This window comes from Hippoglossus hippoglossus, chromosome 13 (assembly GCF_009819705.1).
Source record: "Hippoglossus hippoglossus isolate fHipHip1 chromosome 13, fHipHip1.pri, whole genome shotgun sequence".
NCBI lineage: Eukaryota > Metazoa > Chordata > Actinopteri > Pleuronectiformes > Pleuronectidae > Hippoglossus > Hippoglossus hippoglossus.
The window spans coordinates 26,940,527-26,957,950 of NC_047163.1; the positions used below are offsets into that span (position 1 = coordinate 26,940,527).

The 17,424-nt window shown below is 41.5% G+C and overlaps 1 protein-coding gene across 1 annotated transcript in view; it reads left to right on the forward strand.

The window, feature by feature from the left end:
• The window catches only part of zgc:153039 (uncharacterized protein LOC767698 homolog), a 68,834-nt gene that overhangs the window by 37,627 nt on the left and 13,783 nt on the right, over window positions 1-17,424 (forward strand). The window contains exon 9 of the mRNA XM_034604497.1: window positions 6,461-6,585. Coding sequence (XP_034460388.1) covers window positions 6,461-6,585 — 125 coding nt within the window. The remainder of the gene's footprint in view (window positions 1-6,460; window positions 6,586-17,424) is intronic.

Sequence of the window (17,424 nt, forward strand, 5' to 3'; positions counted from 1 at the left end):
GGCTGTTACAGTTAGGTGTGCTATGGTCAAATATGCAATAAATCTACCTGGCATCGGTTGAAAATGTTTCCATATGTAAAGAATGTAAAGAAATAAAATAAATGTAGATAGATGTCCTAATTGTGGAACTTGGGAAAAAGATACATCATTTCCCATGTTTTTGAATTCACGAACTGACATAAATAGGCCAGGAGGAAAGTTATACTAAAACATACTTATTTTTGTACTACTTTATTTGTCGTGGTATTTTTGTCTCTTCTATTGTGTCTACTAAGTGGGGAAAAGACAACGTCGATATTTTCTGAGGCGAAAATATTAGCAAGAGGGGAGGTTGGTGAGGATAGAGAGACAAGGGGAGGAGGAGGATCTTAGGAGCAAACAGGCCTGACTATCCCATCATTATCAGAGGTGGGTGTTAAAGGCTGAATGGCTTGTCATTATTTGCTCTCACTCTTTGTCCCTCGCTCATCCTCTTCTCCTCATCCCTCACCACTTTCCAAGAGTGGAGGAGGAGCAATTCGATGGAAATCGTTAGCTGCGTCGCCGTTGCCATCAGAGATTATTGACTCTCTTGTCCTCTTTCTCTCTCCCTTTCCCTCTGCCATTTGAATGATTCACTGATGACAAAGTCCGATTGTAATCTTGCCTTGAACACTTGCACTGCAGGATGAAAAGGAAGGAGGAAGAGAGAAGGCACAAGCAAAGGCTTTTTTTCATTGGACTTTTAAGTACAGGGAAAATAGGCAGACTCCAGGAATAAGGAGATGAGAAAAACATAAAAAGATAAAGAGAAGTTTGATGTGGATAGAGCTGGATACTGCGGGTGAGGTGAAAGTAATTTTACAGCCCGGCACAAATTAACATGATGGAAAAGATGGACGTGGAATGGTACAGATCAGCTTTATTGAGTCCCCAAAGGATTGGCAATCTTGTGATTTTCAGAACAAATGCTAATACGCCAAAATATTTGTGAATTATTTCAAATCCCTGCAAGCTTTCCGCAAAATTGGTGTGATTATAGATTTCTGCACTAAAACAATTCTCTTCAGAACCATGTTTTCACCCAAAGCCAAGTAATCTCAATCTCCACAAACCTTAAATTCATACGAGGATGAGGACCCACTTAACTATATGACATTAAGTGAAGTTCGGCCCATTTGGGGCACGCTTCAATCCAAATTACTAACCAAGCCGGGCTTGGTTAGTTTCTCTTGGGCACAAATGGGTTCAGACGGAAAAAAATATTTTCTATTCTACTCTATTCTTTACAACTAATGTCCACTGAAGCGTTTCACCTTCTCCAGTTTGATGTATCATTCTGTAGGCAGGATTACACAGAAGAGCAGGACTCACCGCGACTTTTCTCACATGTTTTTGTGACATACTTTAGAGACCATTTTTTCCTAGTAACAGATCGTTTAATTTGTGACCACTGTTGCTAGTCAGTTGTGTAGTATAAACTCCCAATGACTGCGAGTCTGAAGATCACACCCCTCTGACCTGCACAGCAATCCAGCGACAATAAAAGACAAAAAAAGAAGTGTGAGTCTATTTCTGCAGCTCTTCATGGAAGATTTTCTGGGCCCTTCCCAGGACAGATCAGTCAATTTTAACAATGATCATAGGTGAGAATTGGAATATAGATTAACTGGAAAATCAAGATCTCTCCTCATAGTCCAGGACATCATCTGCATTAATGTTGATGCAGTACCAGGCTGCCTATTGGTCTCACACTCATGATCAGTGTCCCAGCAGAGTGCCATGGCTTCAGAGCTGGATGTGTTGACTGCTTCATGCTCCATTGGAAACAGTCTGTGCTCATAAGATTGCAGTCTGATGATTATGGAAGAAGAACATGAAACTCTCAAGTGATTTGCAGAAAAACTGTTGATGTAGCGCTGAACCAAGAAATCGAGTCTTACATGGTGTGAGTACAAATCCACGGAGGAGACTACGATTATGCATTGTTTGATTTCTTGGATTTATTTTAGGTCTCTTATTGCAAAGAGTACAGAAAAAAAAAAACGTACCACTTACCACAAAGTCACAAAAATGATTAAAGGAAATCTCAGGTTGCTTTTTCCACAATGCTTCCTAAAGAACAAGCTACTCTTGGGCTATGAGCTGCGGCATGACAACCATAAGAGATGGTGGGGCTAACTCAACCTAAATAAACACTCCAGGAAGCGCTGTCCGATTCTTACTGGTAACCTTCAGGACATTTCTGGAAAACCATCGACTTTATATCCCGAGGAGTCACTCAGCTGCTTCCGCTCAATTTTCTTTATTTGATAAAAGTGTCTGTGTGAGCCCACTTATTTCAGTGAAATTTATGCACTCTGCTTTCCAGTAAAAAGTCTTTCAAATCACCACACAAAAACCCAGGAAAGATTTGTACCACTACACACACACGCACACACACTCAGACACACATTCGCACCTACATGGACATCTCACTCACACACATACCCACACACACACTTTGTGCACTATGACAGCAGTTGTCCATGCTGGCCTGTGTCTGAGTTAATGGCTAATTAATGCTCTGGTGGAGCCGGCTCCCAGGGGAGCACTGGAGAGACGCCCACTGACTTTCACTGCCAGAGGTCAGATATGCTCTCTCGCGCACATTCTCTTTTTCCACTCATCTTTTTCTCTCTTTTCTTTCCATCTCATCTTTTCCACTCGTCTTTCTCCCACTCCACCCTTCTCCATCCTCATTGCTCCCCCTGGTTTGTCTCATGCCATTTTCTCTCCCGCTTTGAACGCCTGTCAGTAATGTGACATTATTAATCTCAATTCCCCATCATTACCTTCTCTCCCCTTCAGTTTACTTCTGCTTCATGGTCACTAATTTAGGAATCTCAGAAATGCAGCTTTTTCTCCCCTCCATAAAAACCAATGATGTGCCCTTGAGCTCAAGAAAATATGCTCCAACTACAGTAGATTTTCCCAGCAGCCAATCATGAAACATATGATAATTGGAGAGAGAGACTATACTCTGTGTTTGTTCCTTGGTACAGTGGAGTAGTTACCTCTTTGTTCTGCCCAATCAGTCCTGACAGCTCGCATGCAGATAAAGAAAGTACCTTTAAAGATAACGACGATGAAATAACCACAAAAATCATTTCATTCAAAACAGAAGAGCTAATGATGGCCAGTGCCCATTTAATGTTTACGCACTTTTTGTTCTGACACCAAGATAGAAGGGTGTAACTTAAAAGTGTTCACAGCATCGCACGATTCAAGACAAGGACTGTTGTGGACGGATGCAATTTACACACTGCATGAATAGTGAAGCTTCGGTTTCGTGATGGGTACAGCTGGTGGATAAAAATAGTGTGCATGTTCCAGGATTACAGGCTAGTTGCTGTAAATGAGGGACTTCAGCTGTTGTGTGGCATTCATGTTTGTTTACTTTTCTGATTCTATCATTTATTTTTTTAAGTCAGAAAAAGAAGACAATCCTAGTTATAATATTTGCTCGGATGTGAATTGAATTTACAAGAAAAAGAAAACAGCAGCTAGTAGGGCTACAGGGTGTGAGTAATGTGTCTCTGGCGCTCTTTAGTTTGGGGATCCAAAAAGTTGAGACAAGTTGAAGGAATCTGAGACACTCAAGACTGTTAAATCTTCTTCTTTCTTCTTCTTTGTTGGGTTTATTGGTGGCTGGCAACCAACGTCAAGGTGCCTTACTGCCATCTACTGGACCTACTTCTTCTTCTCCTTCGTTCTTACCAACTTTTGAATCATATCAATGGTAAGAACATGCCTACGCATTTCAGCCATTAAGTTCATCATCAGTGCAAGCACAAAATGGCCTTCCTTGGGCTGTTTATACCTTGTGGTCATATGATCAGTATATATAGGCAAGCAGTCACGTGATCAGTGCAGACAGTCCAAGTCACATGACGGACCATATGCAAACAAATCAATACATCTCCAACATCTTCAAACATTTGCTTCAGAAGAGTTCCAGCCCTTAAAGATAAAGACTTGCTTTCCTCAGATTTTCTTCAGCTTGGATAAACATGATGCATTTTCTTGAGTTGAATACAGTATTGATGTTACTTCAAATATCTGTTTGTATTATAATGTAGATTACCCATTAAGATAATTGTCAAAAAAACTAAACCTCAGATTTCTTCAAAACTACAGTTGCACCTACCAGCCTTTATTTTAACAGTGGATCAAATGATGTCATGTAAAAGGTTGCACTGACAAGATGAAGTCTGGAAATGTCTGATAGTTGGGTCCGGACATTTTCATTTGAACATTCAAAGTCTACCATTCACCTGTCAAGAACACATCAGGGGATTCTCAGGGTCAGACGAGACAATGTCCCGAAGTTTCAGGCGAGGGGGGACACCAGTGATTTTTACTTCCCAGCTTATCAACACCAGCGTCAGCTCTAATCACCAAAAGTTTTCTAATCTCATCATCTTTCCAAGGTGACATCTTCATCTGTGTCTTTTACATGTATAGCTCCTCTTTTTCATCTTGAGATGTTTGTATTCTTCCAATTTTGTTTCCATTGGTGTGTTAGAAAGGTCATTGACAAGCCCACGTGCTTTAAATTATATTCCCGCTGTATTCCCGCATGAGCTCAACTGGACATTTTACAAGGGGTCTAGCAAGCAATCTTCCAGAAAATGTAAGGAGCAGCTGACATTTTCATTCTTAAATACAGCCCCTCCGAACTTCAGGAAAATCTCCAGACTTCAGTGCATGTCTGGAAAAAGCTATAGTGATAAACCCAGTTGTCTGTTTTGGTTGTCTGGTCCGCAACTTTACACTTTAGGTTTACTCTCATCACCCTCTCTTCCCGGAACAGCAGGCAGCTGTTTTCAACTAAAAAAAATGAAAAAATAGACCAACTGTTCACCACCTGCTCGCAACCAAACAGGATGAGAACAAGTTAATTAATACAATTATAATACTGTTACACATTGCCTTAACAAAAACAACAACAATGTAGCTTTAAAATAAAATAAAATCTGTCATGTGAACAACTATATTTGCCAATACAACATCATTATTATTATTGTTCTTTTCCCAAGATGCACCGCAGCTGAGGTGATGAAAAGTCTTACTGCTTTCATTCTTGCCTGTCACATCTGCAGTAACTCGCAGAGAGTTACTCACAGCCATGTTCGCACATTCTGCAGTCAGAGAACATGGCATGGGGCAGCATTTATAATGGGGTCAACCTTCACTTTCTCTAATAAAAGGCTCCTAGTACTCCTCAGTCGGAGAGCACGGGTGAATGTGGAACATTAATGTGCTGTCAGGATTATCAGATGTACGACACTCAGTATGTGGCTCCGCAAATTCTGAATGTAACTCGACTAAGCAGTGACTTCGCAAGGGTGCTGTTGCTAACGTAGCTGGCTGAGCTGGCTGTATGCAGCTGAACAGCAGCCCAGATAGCATCTTAATTACAACTGGAAATTAGCCTCAATCAGCGCTCCCAAAACGGAGCCAGGGGGCACCTGTGGTCCTTCGAGCATCGCTGGGAAAAGGTACAACAGTGTAATTTTAAGTGTATCTCTCCCTAGATGTTGGTGAACTCTATCCTTGATGTCACCGCCCAGCTACAGTGCAGACAGATAAGCATATCTCACAGCAAAAATCTTCGCGAGATTTCCAGGGACCAAAGTGGACTTAAGCTCTGCTATCTGGGGATCCTTGACTTTAAATGATTATAGAACCTCTGGTCTTGATAACAACTCATTCAAAGCAATTAAATAATTGTTTTTATTTAAATAATTTTGAGGACATTTATTTTTACAAATATCAACCCCAGGTTTCTACCATCTGATCATGGTTTGGTTTGGTATCTTATAGGGCTGCCATGGGTTGGGGTTATATAGTAGTTGCTAGGGGCTTTGGTCTTTTGCTTTATATAATCTGTCTTCTTATACAGTATTTTATCTAGTATGCAAAGTTGTAAAGGATGTCTTTTCTTCATCACACCTTAGAAACACTGTATAAAAAACTCGTATTAGGCATCTTGGTCATAGCGTAGAGAATAATTTGTGACATCACAACTGGCTTAGAGCTTATCATACAGATGACATTTACAGAAGTGTGCTGTGAAAACTTGGAACCCAAAGCACTGCACATGCACTGTGAATTGACTTTTTCATATGCATAAATAGATTCATTATGCATTTTGTTATTGAGGAAGAAAGGGTAGATTTAAAAAAAGGAAGCCACCGCTTATGAAAAAGAGTTTTGTTCTTCTGTACACCTAAAACAAAGATGAACATGCAAATCACGTTGTTCAGTTCATTTTTTAGAGGGTTTTGGCTGTGAAAAGTAATTTGCTGGGAAAGGTCATAAAAACGGCATCAAAATGCTCCGTTCTGTCCAACTTGGGAATGATTTTCTTTGCTGTTCTCTTTTTCCTTTCTCTCTCTCTTCCTTTGTTTGGCTCTCTCTTTCTTTCTCTCTCTAGCTGGTGCTGTTTTCGGGGAAGCTCAACACCATCGCCAGCATTGTGACCATTTTCTTCCTGCTGGTGTATGCGGCTGTGGACCTGGCCTGCCTCGCCTTGGAGTGGGCCTCGGCACCTAATTTCAGGTATCCTCATCACTTACTTAACACACACAAACACACACACACACACATACACACACACACACACACACACACACACACACACACACACACACACACACACACACACACACACACACACTTCACCTGTCATGATAAAGGCCTGTGGGTGACACACGGCCATGTATTGTACTGTATTCTGGAGCTCTTTCTCACTAAACACACTCCTCCCCTTCTCTTTTTTTCTACATCTGCCATTGTTTATGTATGTGTGTATGGAGGTGGTCGTTTGCCAGCTGGACGCTGCTATGGCGACAGTGTACTAATTAAAAGACATAAAACTGGCCACTCCTTATAGCCCCATATTGGAGGGGGACCGACAGTAAAACTGTGAGTGTGTGAGTGTGTGAGTGTGTGTGTGTGTGTGTGTGGACAGCTTGAACTGAATGTTGGAATAACATCGTGTGGAGATGCTTAAAGATTTAAATTTACAGTGTGTGTGTGTGTGCGTGTGCGTGTGTGCGTGTGTAGTTTGTATTCCTAGGACACTTGCAATGATGCTGATTTATAAAGCTCCCTGAAGCCATTCTTACACAACGGTAGCATAACATGAGGATGGAGTTAGTCTCTCTCTCTGTGTGTGTGTGTGTGTGTGTGTGTGTGTGTGTGTGTGTGTGTGTGTGTGTGTGTGTGTGTGTGTGTGTGTGTGTGTGTGTGTGTGTGTGTGTGTGTGTGTGTGTGTGTGTGTGTGTGTGTGTGTGTGTGTGGCTGGACGGCCAGAGTTTGATATTTGATTCCCTCTGCTGCTTTTATGAGATATTCCATATTTTAAATGTGAAATGTTGATGTAGCTGAGAAAGTATGTTGTCTTCCAAATCTTTCATTTCTAAAAGCATATCTCCAAACCCTATAACCTGCATCGTTTTTCCAAAGACATCCCTTCCTTGATTGAATTCCTCCACTGGCTGTGAAATACATTTCGAACATGATAACTGCTACTGTTTTTTATTTGTTACGGAGGAGTGAAAATGTATAAACAGCATGCATCACTTTATCGTTACGACAGATTGCCTCCAGCGCTGCATTTGGTGTAATATATATTCTTCTGCAGTAACGGTTGGGAATGAGTCGGAAAGCGTGTCAAAACATTTGCAGCGCTCCACGTCAAGGACGCATTAGGGAAGTAGGCAACAAACACTGTGAACACACTGTACACCTGCGAAACAAAGAGATGGAGTAGTTATTCTCTTCAACAATTTCCTTTTTGAAATATTGATTCTCGACAAATTCTTGATTCAACAAGAGCTGCTCCCTTTACTTGACATTGGATGTGAGCATTCAAACTTAACAGAGCTACTCACAGAGACTCAGAGATTACTTTGGTCCCAATGCTCTTGTCTCATTTCAGGGCAGGTCATCAATAGAGCAATGAAAGTGGTCATATAACATGGTTTAACAAATGTCTCATTTGTCTGTGGCTGAAAACTCAGGCCTTTCCATCGCCTACAAACTTGCTCTGTAACTGCATGGTCAAAGTATTTCTAACATGATCAAAAAAAACTTGCTAGTAACTGATACCATATAGCATATTTAAATGTATTTACTATTGTCTACTTCTACATTTACCCAATTATTACACAATTTTTTCTTAAAACTTAATTTAGTAACACTTATTTATAACATTTTGGGTTTTCCCAAAACAGTACAATGTATTGATAGCTTTCCATATATATTTTTAACAATGACAGAATATCTCTGAATACAGTTTGAATCCCAAGGAAATGTCTATGGACCATTTTTGTGTTTTTTTGACAAGACTGATCAGGGATTAGCCGCTGTAGTATTGAAGCTAAGATTTGATTTACACTGATGAGCCACAACCTTAAAACCGTTGTGTCATTGTTTAGAAAAGAGGCATGAATTTTTGACAAAGCCTTGAAAATAAGCTCCATCTTGGGTATATTTTTACCTGTGGAAAATAATGAGGTAGTACTGACCTGATCAGAGTGTTATTTTACCCCAAGTCTCTCTCATTTGTCCCTAGTGCATTTTTGACAGCCTAACATACCTATCACCTAGAAGAAAAGACAATGATTAGAGACGTTCAGATATAATTTGACCCTCCCGATACTGATTCTGATCCCTGGCCGATACCGAGTATCAATCCGACACCAGTACAGAAAAATAACAACTGATACAATGTATGTTATCAGCTGTATGCTACTAACCCTGTGTGGAAGTGATGATTGCATGACAGGGTGACTGGGGTGTTCTTGGCTGTATGACATTGCGCGTGTTGTTATCGGCAACACTAGTGTAAGGTTGGGCGATGTGAACTTAATTGGCGTATGCAATGAAAAATCATGATGGCCGATGCCATGGGGAGAGTGTTTTTACGTGTCAAAGATGAAGTTATTTCCAAAAGAAAGTTGCAGTATTTTTCTGGGTGAAAATAATATACTTTAAAGACGTCATATCGGATCGGTACATAGATTAGTAAACTTGCCAATGCCGACCCAGCATCTTGTATCGGAGGCATTTCTGTGTGTGTGAGTAAATAACTTTCTGTATAGCGCAGTCAGAGTTCCCAGTGTTTCCTCGGGTACCCTCCATGTACACTGCTGTGTGCTATCTGCTCATGCCTCGTTATCGCTGTGTGACCGCTGGCAAAGGCTACAGGACACAAAGTTAGCTGCTAAACTTTTGCTGCCGTCGAGCTCTCGTCTCCCTGTCGGCCAGGGGACCAAGGGCTCACAGAGCTGATAAGGTGGCTCGTTGTCTGGCCGGCCGCCTGCTTTGGGCCTCCCCCCTCATCCCCTGAGTTGTTAATTCTGTTAATTCATTGTTGCTGTGTCGCCAGGCAAATTTTAACACCAGTTGTTTGTGTGTTTACTGGTTTATTTATTTATTTTTTATTTTTTTGCTTGTGCGCTCTGCTTCTTTTGCTTCGCTCTGTCTGGCTCTCTCCCACGTCTCTTTCCAGGCGAAAAGAATTAAAAGCCATTTAGCGCCGTCTCTCCCCCTGAGAACTGCTCTGTAATTAGCATAACTAATTTAGCAGAAATATTTTCCTTTCCCTTAAATTTGCAGTTGTGCATAGAGGGGAGGGATTGAAATTATGATGTAGCGGAAATGATGCCTGCTTGTTAAGAGTGTGTGTGCGTGTGTGTGTTTGCACAGTGGATCTACAACAGGAAAGTGCAATGCAATTTATAGACAATTTGCAATTTTTTTGCCTGAGATCTAAGTCAAGCTAGGCGTTTTTTTCCCTGATCATTCATGTGTGAGTTCATCTGCCTCTTTGACAATCTCTCTCTCTGTGTGTGTGTGTGTGTGTGTGTGTGTGTGTGTGTGTGTGTGTGTGTGTGTGTGTGTGTGTGTGTGTGTGTGTGTGTGTGTGTGTGTGTGTGTGTGTGTGTGTGTGTTTTCCCTTCACTTGTGTATGTTTTGTGTTGGGAGGTTTGTGTTGGCTGCAGCTTTATCAGTGGTGACTCCAGCTGTGTGCATAGTTCCTCAGGGGTGCTGTGTGTCCTGTTGCTGATGCTGCATGTGCACCGGCCCCTTGAAGTTGTGGCTTAAATACACATCAACACACACACACACACACACACACACACACACACACACACACACACACACACACACACACACAAACATATATGCACCATAGTACTACAGGGTCACTGGCCAAGAATCAGGACACAACTGAATGCTCCACAGTGAAGCAGAAGGATTTTTGCAGAAAGTGTGGAGCTCGGTCACATTTAGGCGATGACCTTCAGTTAGACAATAAAAGCATCAACAACTGGCGGCTGAACAGACAAACACACATTTTTGTTCTTTTCTCTTTTGACCATCTCTGTGCCACCTGATTAATCCAAATTACAGCAGCGTTCTCTGCAGCCACCTTGATTGTCTTTGTAATAATCTGTGAATTGACTGGCTGAACCATTAGCTACAAAAACAACGTCGACCTTGTTATTTGTCCAAATATGAGTCAGACTGATTTGACTAGACTGTGTTATTAAAAGAGATTGGGGTTGTGTACAAATCCAGATGGATCATCAATTGTGTCTGGATGGATGAGAGAAAGCGGGTTGTTAGACAATCATTATAAAATGGTATGACTTGATGGTGGCTGAGGATAAAGGGGGCTCGCCTCAGTTCAGACCAGACATTCAGAGCTTTGGTTATTTGTTTTTTGATTAGGTCTTTGTCTGGATCATCCTCCGAGATATTGTCCAGTGTGAGTGTCAGATTTTTATTCTATTGATTCTACAGTGTTTTTACTTAGATTCACTCATAGGCAATTGAATTTGGCTGCCTTTAGTAAGTTTACATGTCATATGGATGACCCCTCAGCCTGGCAAATCTGTAGAATAATGTGCTCTGTGATTGTATAGGAGTTCAGTTAGGTTTATGAAGAGTGATTCAGTGGTTTTACCAGGTTTAAGCTTTAGAAAGAAAGCCTTACAAGCTGGGGCAAGAATATGAAGAACACTAGAGGTGTGGAAATTTCTTGATCCTTAGATGCATTGCGATGCAGACTCGGGCGACTCTGCATCAATGCAGGGACAGAACAGAATTGATTCATGTTTTTTGCTACTCTCATTGTTTTAGCGATGTCCCGTCGCTGCATGATTACAACCAGCGCTGCTTCCGGATCAGACAGACTCTCATTAAAGGCCGGTCTTCCTGTGTCTCTGTCGGAGACTGTTTCCTCCTCACTCCCCCTCCGAATGGTGCTCACTTTGCACTTAACAATAAACACCATCACTGATCACAAGTTATTAGGACACGTACAGTACTGACGTTTACTTTGTGTTTGTTTGACTCGCTCCAGAGTTTATTAGACACATGTAACATAACGTGACACGCAAAGTCAGGACATCAGTGTTAAAGTGAACGGAACTATCCTGAGTCATGATCCAACGTCATCGACTTATAACTAAATACGGACACACACAAGCACACACACACACACTCACACACTCCTGCAGACAGAAGTTCTTCCCGAAGATTATGACGCAGCGGTGTTTTAACTTCATTGTTGCAGAAGAATGTTCCTGTTTATCCAGGAACATAAATATGAATTCAGCAGGTTTTTATAAAGAGCAGTTCTAAGTGTGATGATTACAAAACATCAGAGGAGCAGAGTCACTTGTTGACCAGTGCAGTAATGCGCCTCAGTGCAGTGGTGCTGCCAAGGGGGGCCAGGTGGTGCCACATTGATACAGTAAATGCTGTAATCAGAGTTTGTCCTTTTAAGCCTTAGGTGCCGCACACAAGTCTAAACTGAATGAATGTGAAATCAGTGTGGAGATCACTGACCACTGTCATACACTTACTGTTGTAGTCGGATTCATGAATTGAAAACCTTATTTAGTAAATTAAGGCACATTTGTAATAACAGTAATAGTCTATCATATTTTTAAAGCACATTCTAAATGAAAAGGGAGTTCATGTTTGTCTGACTGATTTTAGTAATTGATGAAAAAGCAGTTATGTGCAGTGATATAGAAAATTGTGGATGTGATACATTGAAATGCATCGAGATGCATTGATGCATCGTTGTGAATCAAATCGTTGACTGCTGAATTGTAATAGAATCGAATCGTGAAGCTACTGAAGATGCACACCTCTAAAGGACACACGTGTTTATCTGGTTGCTATGAAGATGCATTACATTAATCAAGTGGGCACTTCATTAACTAAACAATTAACATTAATACCACATAGCTCCTATGTCCACAGTTAGATTCAAGCCATGGACCTTTATAGAAAGTTTTTAAAGCAGGTTTTTTTTGGAGCAGCACAACTAAATTCCATTAGTCCCTGTGTCACATTTTAATGAAGTATATTACATTACATTACATTTCATGTAGCTGACACTTTTATCCAAAGCGACTTACAATAAGTGCATTCAACCATGAGGGTACAAACCCAGAACAATAAGAATCAAGAAAGTACAATTTCTTCAAAAAAGCAAAACTACAAAGTGCTATAAGTAAGTGCCATTTAAGTGCTACTAAATTGTTAGTTTTAAAATGTTATTCAAGGTATAGTCGGAAGAGGTGTGTTTTTAGTTTGCGGCAGAAGATGTGTAGACTTTCTGCTGTCTTGATGTTATTGGGGAGCTGGTTCCACCATTTAGGAGCCAGGACAGCAAACAGTGGTGATTTTTATGTGTGTTTAGCTCGCAGTGAGGGAGCAACAAGCCGATTGGCAGATGCAGAGCGGAGTGAACGGGCTGGGGTGTAACGTTTGACCATGTCCTGGATGTAGACTGGACCCGATCCGTTCGCAGCACGGTACGCAAGTACTAATGTTTTGAAACGGATGCGGGCAGCCACTGGTAACCAGTGAAGGGAGCGGAGGAGCGGAGTAGTGTGAGTGAATTTAGGTTAAAGAGCAGTCGAGCTGCTGCATTCTGGATGAGCTGCAGAGGTCGGATGGCACTAGCAGGTAGACCAGCCAGGAGGGAGTTACAGTAGTCTAGGCGTGAGATAACCAGAGCCTGGACCAGAACCTGCACCGCCTTCTGAGTGAGAAGGTGACGTATTCTCCTGATGTTGTACAGCATGAATCTACAGGAACGTGTTGTTACAGTAATGTTGGCAGTAAGGGAGAGTTAGCTGTCAAGTGTCACACCCAGGTTCCTAGCAGTCTGAGTGGGGGTTAACACAGAGTTGTCAAAGTTAATTGTCAGGTCATGGGTGGGAGAGTCTTTCCCTGGAATGAAGAGTAGTTCAGTCTTGTCAAGGTTAATTTTCAGGTGGTGTGCAGACATCCACTGAGAGATGTCAGTCAGACAGGCAGAGATTCGTGCTGCTACCTGCGTTTCAGATTGGGGAAAAGAGAGGATTAGTTGGGTGTCATTAGCATAGCTATGGTAGGAAAAGCCATGTGAGTGAATGACAGAGCTGAGAGAGTTGGTGTACAGAGAGAAGAGGAGGGGACCCAGGACGGAACCTTGAGGGACCCCAGTAGTGAGAGGACAAGGTTCAGACACAGATCCTCTCCAAGTTACCCGGTAAGTGCGGTCATTGAGGTAGGATGAGAGCATGCAGAGCCTGAGACACCCAGGTCCTGAAGGGAGGAAATAAGGATCTGGTGGTTCACTGTGTCAAATGCAGCAGAGAGGTCTAGAAGGATAAGGACAGAGGAGAGAGAGGCTGCTCTAGCAGTGTGAAGTTGCTCAGAGACAGCAAGGAGGGCCATCTCAGTTGAGTGGCCTGCCTTGAAACCAGACTGGTGAGGGTCAAGAAGGTTATTATGGTTATTATTATTAAGATAGGAGGAGAGTTGATTAAAGATAGCGCGCTCGAGAGTTTTGAAACTGTAAGAAACTGTTTTGTAAAATACAGTGGAAACAAAAGTTAGGAGCAGCTTAACCTCTGACCACACCCACTGGTGATATCACAGACTCCTGGAGTACACCTGTCGTTCAAGTCAGCAATGTGAAAACCCCTGGACGTCACCGAAAATATTTTCAGGCAGGCATAAATTATTTTTTAAGAGGGAAGGGAAACGTAAAGGTCAAATTCCTGAACTCTAAAAGGACAATCTTTGTTTCATCAGCCCTTTGGGAATGCCCCTATTTTAAAACCAAATCACTAGAGAACTCTTTTACAGAGCAGCCTCGCCCAGTCTATTAGTCAGGCTTGCCCTTTATCAGTGAGCATATTAGTTTAACTTTTTTCTTGCAAATAGTGTGAGTGTAAGGTGGAAAAGAATACACCTCGCCCAAGCCACCACAGTCCCTTAGAGAGGTAGAAAATAGAAAATACCTAAATAACCCTAAACCTCAGGATGAGCGACAGAAGAGGAATCCCTGCTACAGAATGAGCAGCTATGCAATAGTAATTTCCAGGTGCCACTAAGGACATAAATTACACTATTGGACATAAAACTTTCTCTGAAGTACAGAGGCCTGGAAAGATTAGACACAAGCTCAAAAGGCAAAACTCAAGGATATCATCTGAACAGATGACAAAGAGAAAAAAAGTTGTAAAGAAAGGAAGCTGCCTTTAATTGTAGATTTGTGATCCAAATAATTTTCAGGAACAGATGATGTTTATCTATGCAGCAAATTGTGATTCTGAATAGGGTCTTTGGTTGATTGATTGATTGATTGATTGATTGATTGAGTAATTGAACACAGCTCCTCGATTATGTCATGTTTATCAGGTAACAAGATAAACAGAGATTGATCCTCGCTGGGATCATTGTGGTCATCTGTGGTCTGATCCCAAATCAGGTGATTTCTAAAGTTCTTGAACATTTTTTTTAAGGTCAGTCCAGTTTCCACTGGTGGTGTGCCAGTGTTGAGACGCTGTCTGACGTAATGTCTCGTACACTCACTGATCCTTCACTTATGGAACCTGGCATCTTCTGGCAACCCCCCCTCCCCCTATATTTGACTGTGCGTGTGTGGGTGAATAAACCTTCTGTCCCCGCTTTCCCTCAATTATGACGTGTCTCTTGGCTAGAGGCCGAATATCCTCTCTCCATCTTCATCGCTCTCCGTTTCTTTTTCTTAATGTCTTGGAGGACTCCATTGGCGATTATTTCAGGGTCCTTTTGCTGTGTCAGCTAAGTGACATCAGTCGCTGGAGAACAAGAGAGATGGGAGAAAGGGTGAGAGTGAGGTGATTGTATGGAGGGACTGCTGGCGCTGCTGATGGAGGAACAGCAGTGACTAAAGAGCCGGGTGGGGGAGGACGGATCGGGTGGGCAAGCTTTTATCGTAATTACACCCACCCACTCTCCAATGGGATAGAGAGAGAGAGATAAGATTAGAGAACTGTGGGCAGCGCTGATGCTAAGTGATAAAGTCAAGAAGAAATAAAAGCAAAGTTTGAAGACAGTAGGTCCGTGCAAACCTGCAATGAAACCTTTCTCTCTGAGCCTGGAACCTTCGCACTCGTATCATTGGTGCTACATTCACTTCTTGGTTCCATGTGGTCTAACTGCTGTTTCAAAGGTTCTAACAACAGAAAGTTTTTATGATTTGTCCCAAAAAAAGCAAGATAAAACTCTGTGAAATGGCTGAGTCTAGTGTTTGAATTTTAAAGAGCCTGAAATCTGGTGTTTACATCAGTAAACTCCACACAGCAGGCTCCTGTTAAGCAACCCGGCCTGTGTGATGCTATATGCCAAAGGATGCTGGAAGGGAGAGGAGAGAAAGATGGTATAGCTTAGGGGTATGTTTTTTTTTTTTGCGAGAGTACAACTTCAGCATGATGATGTTTCTGGGATCTCAGTCTTTTATTGATGAGAAGTAAAAATGTAAATGTCTCGACTTGAAAACAGCGGTCGAGAACAATCTGCATCGATCGTCAGCAGTGAGGTGCAGGAATCAAACTCTGCAATCAAACTGAGATTGTTCTTTTTAGGTTTCAGTTTGTCACTTGGTTGACACTTCACAAAGAACATTTCCTGCTTGACTAGACACCCAGATGCTATGTATGAAGCCTTATCAATGCAACAGAGTGGTTGATATCAGGTGCTGATTTTAAAGTCTCAGATATATCTGAATGACATACAATCCACCCATAAAAAAGAAGTAGCAATACTGTAAGGCAAGGCAAGTTAATTTAATTCATAAAGCCCCTTTTACAAACGGAGGTAGATTCAAGGTGCTGGTGTAATGCCGGATGAATTCTTGAGTTGTTGCTATTATATAGTTTGTCCAACAGAGAACAATTTGGACATGTTTTTTTTCAGCTTCATAGTGTCTTACACAGAACATATCTTAGTCATAACTATTCATAAAAACAAATGTAAAGGAGCTTGCATGTTCACCTGGGTGGAGGGTGCATTCAGGCCAAATGTGAAGTTCATTTTCATCTTGGTTTACTCGTGTGAGTTTGGCCACATGATTGTTTGTGTTTATTTGGAAGAGTAAAGTGAGTAGAGACAACATGCGAATATCATCTTCACACACACAAACAAGTTAACATGTAAACCGAAAATCGCTATGATCCTAGTAAAGCGTTGACGCTTGAATCATGTAACAGATTGATATTTTCAGAACTAACCATATATTCCAACATCCTCACTCACTCTTTGCCAAACCCTCTCGTTCTTCACCCAGTCTCGAAATGAATGGCAGGTTGTATCATACAGCTTGAGCTGCCCAAATACAGCAGCAATGGTTTGTCCTCTATTTCTAATGCAACATTATAGGACATGAGATGCAGACGTCAGTGATGTCAGAAGAGTCTCGACGCTGATCGTTTTTTGCAACATTGCGACTTTCGCTCAAGTTCAAATATTTCAACTTGAGCGGGTGAAGCAAAGTTTGGATCCTTGATGTGCTAATGTTAACATCAATATGCATACTCACTGTGACCATCTTTAGCAAGTAATGTTCACCTCATTTACAATCTTAATAACTTATTGTTCTAATTTATATCAGATTTGTTTAATTTTAGTATACTAGCATTTGCTGGTTACCACTAAACCCAAAGTAGAGCTGAGGCTAATAGGAATGTCATGTGTCATGTATTTGCACGTACACCACAGTATTGGACATCATAAAGTTTGACCTGGTGATGAAAGATTCCAGGAGGGAGAGGCATTAATATGTGTACCAAAGTTCATGGCGATCCATTTTTAAGATCTCTGAATATTCCACTTAAAATTACAACCTCAAGGATCACCAAAGTCAATACGGCAAACCGTCTAGTTGTTATTCCAGTATTTCAGTTTGGAGGAAATTGCTGAACCAACCCACAGACTGACATTTTCATCCCTAGAGCTGATCTGTATCAACTGATAAATCAATATCATATGTAAATAACTCAAAAATAGTTATCTGACGGAAATTGGAGTATCAATGTGCTTCATATTTAATCT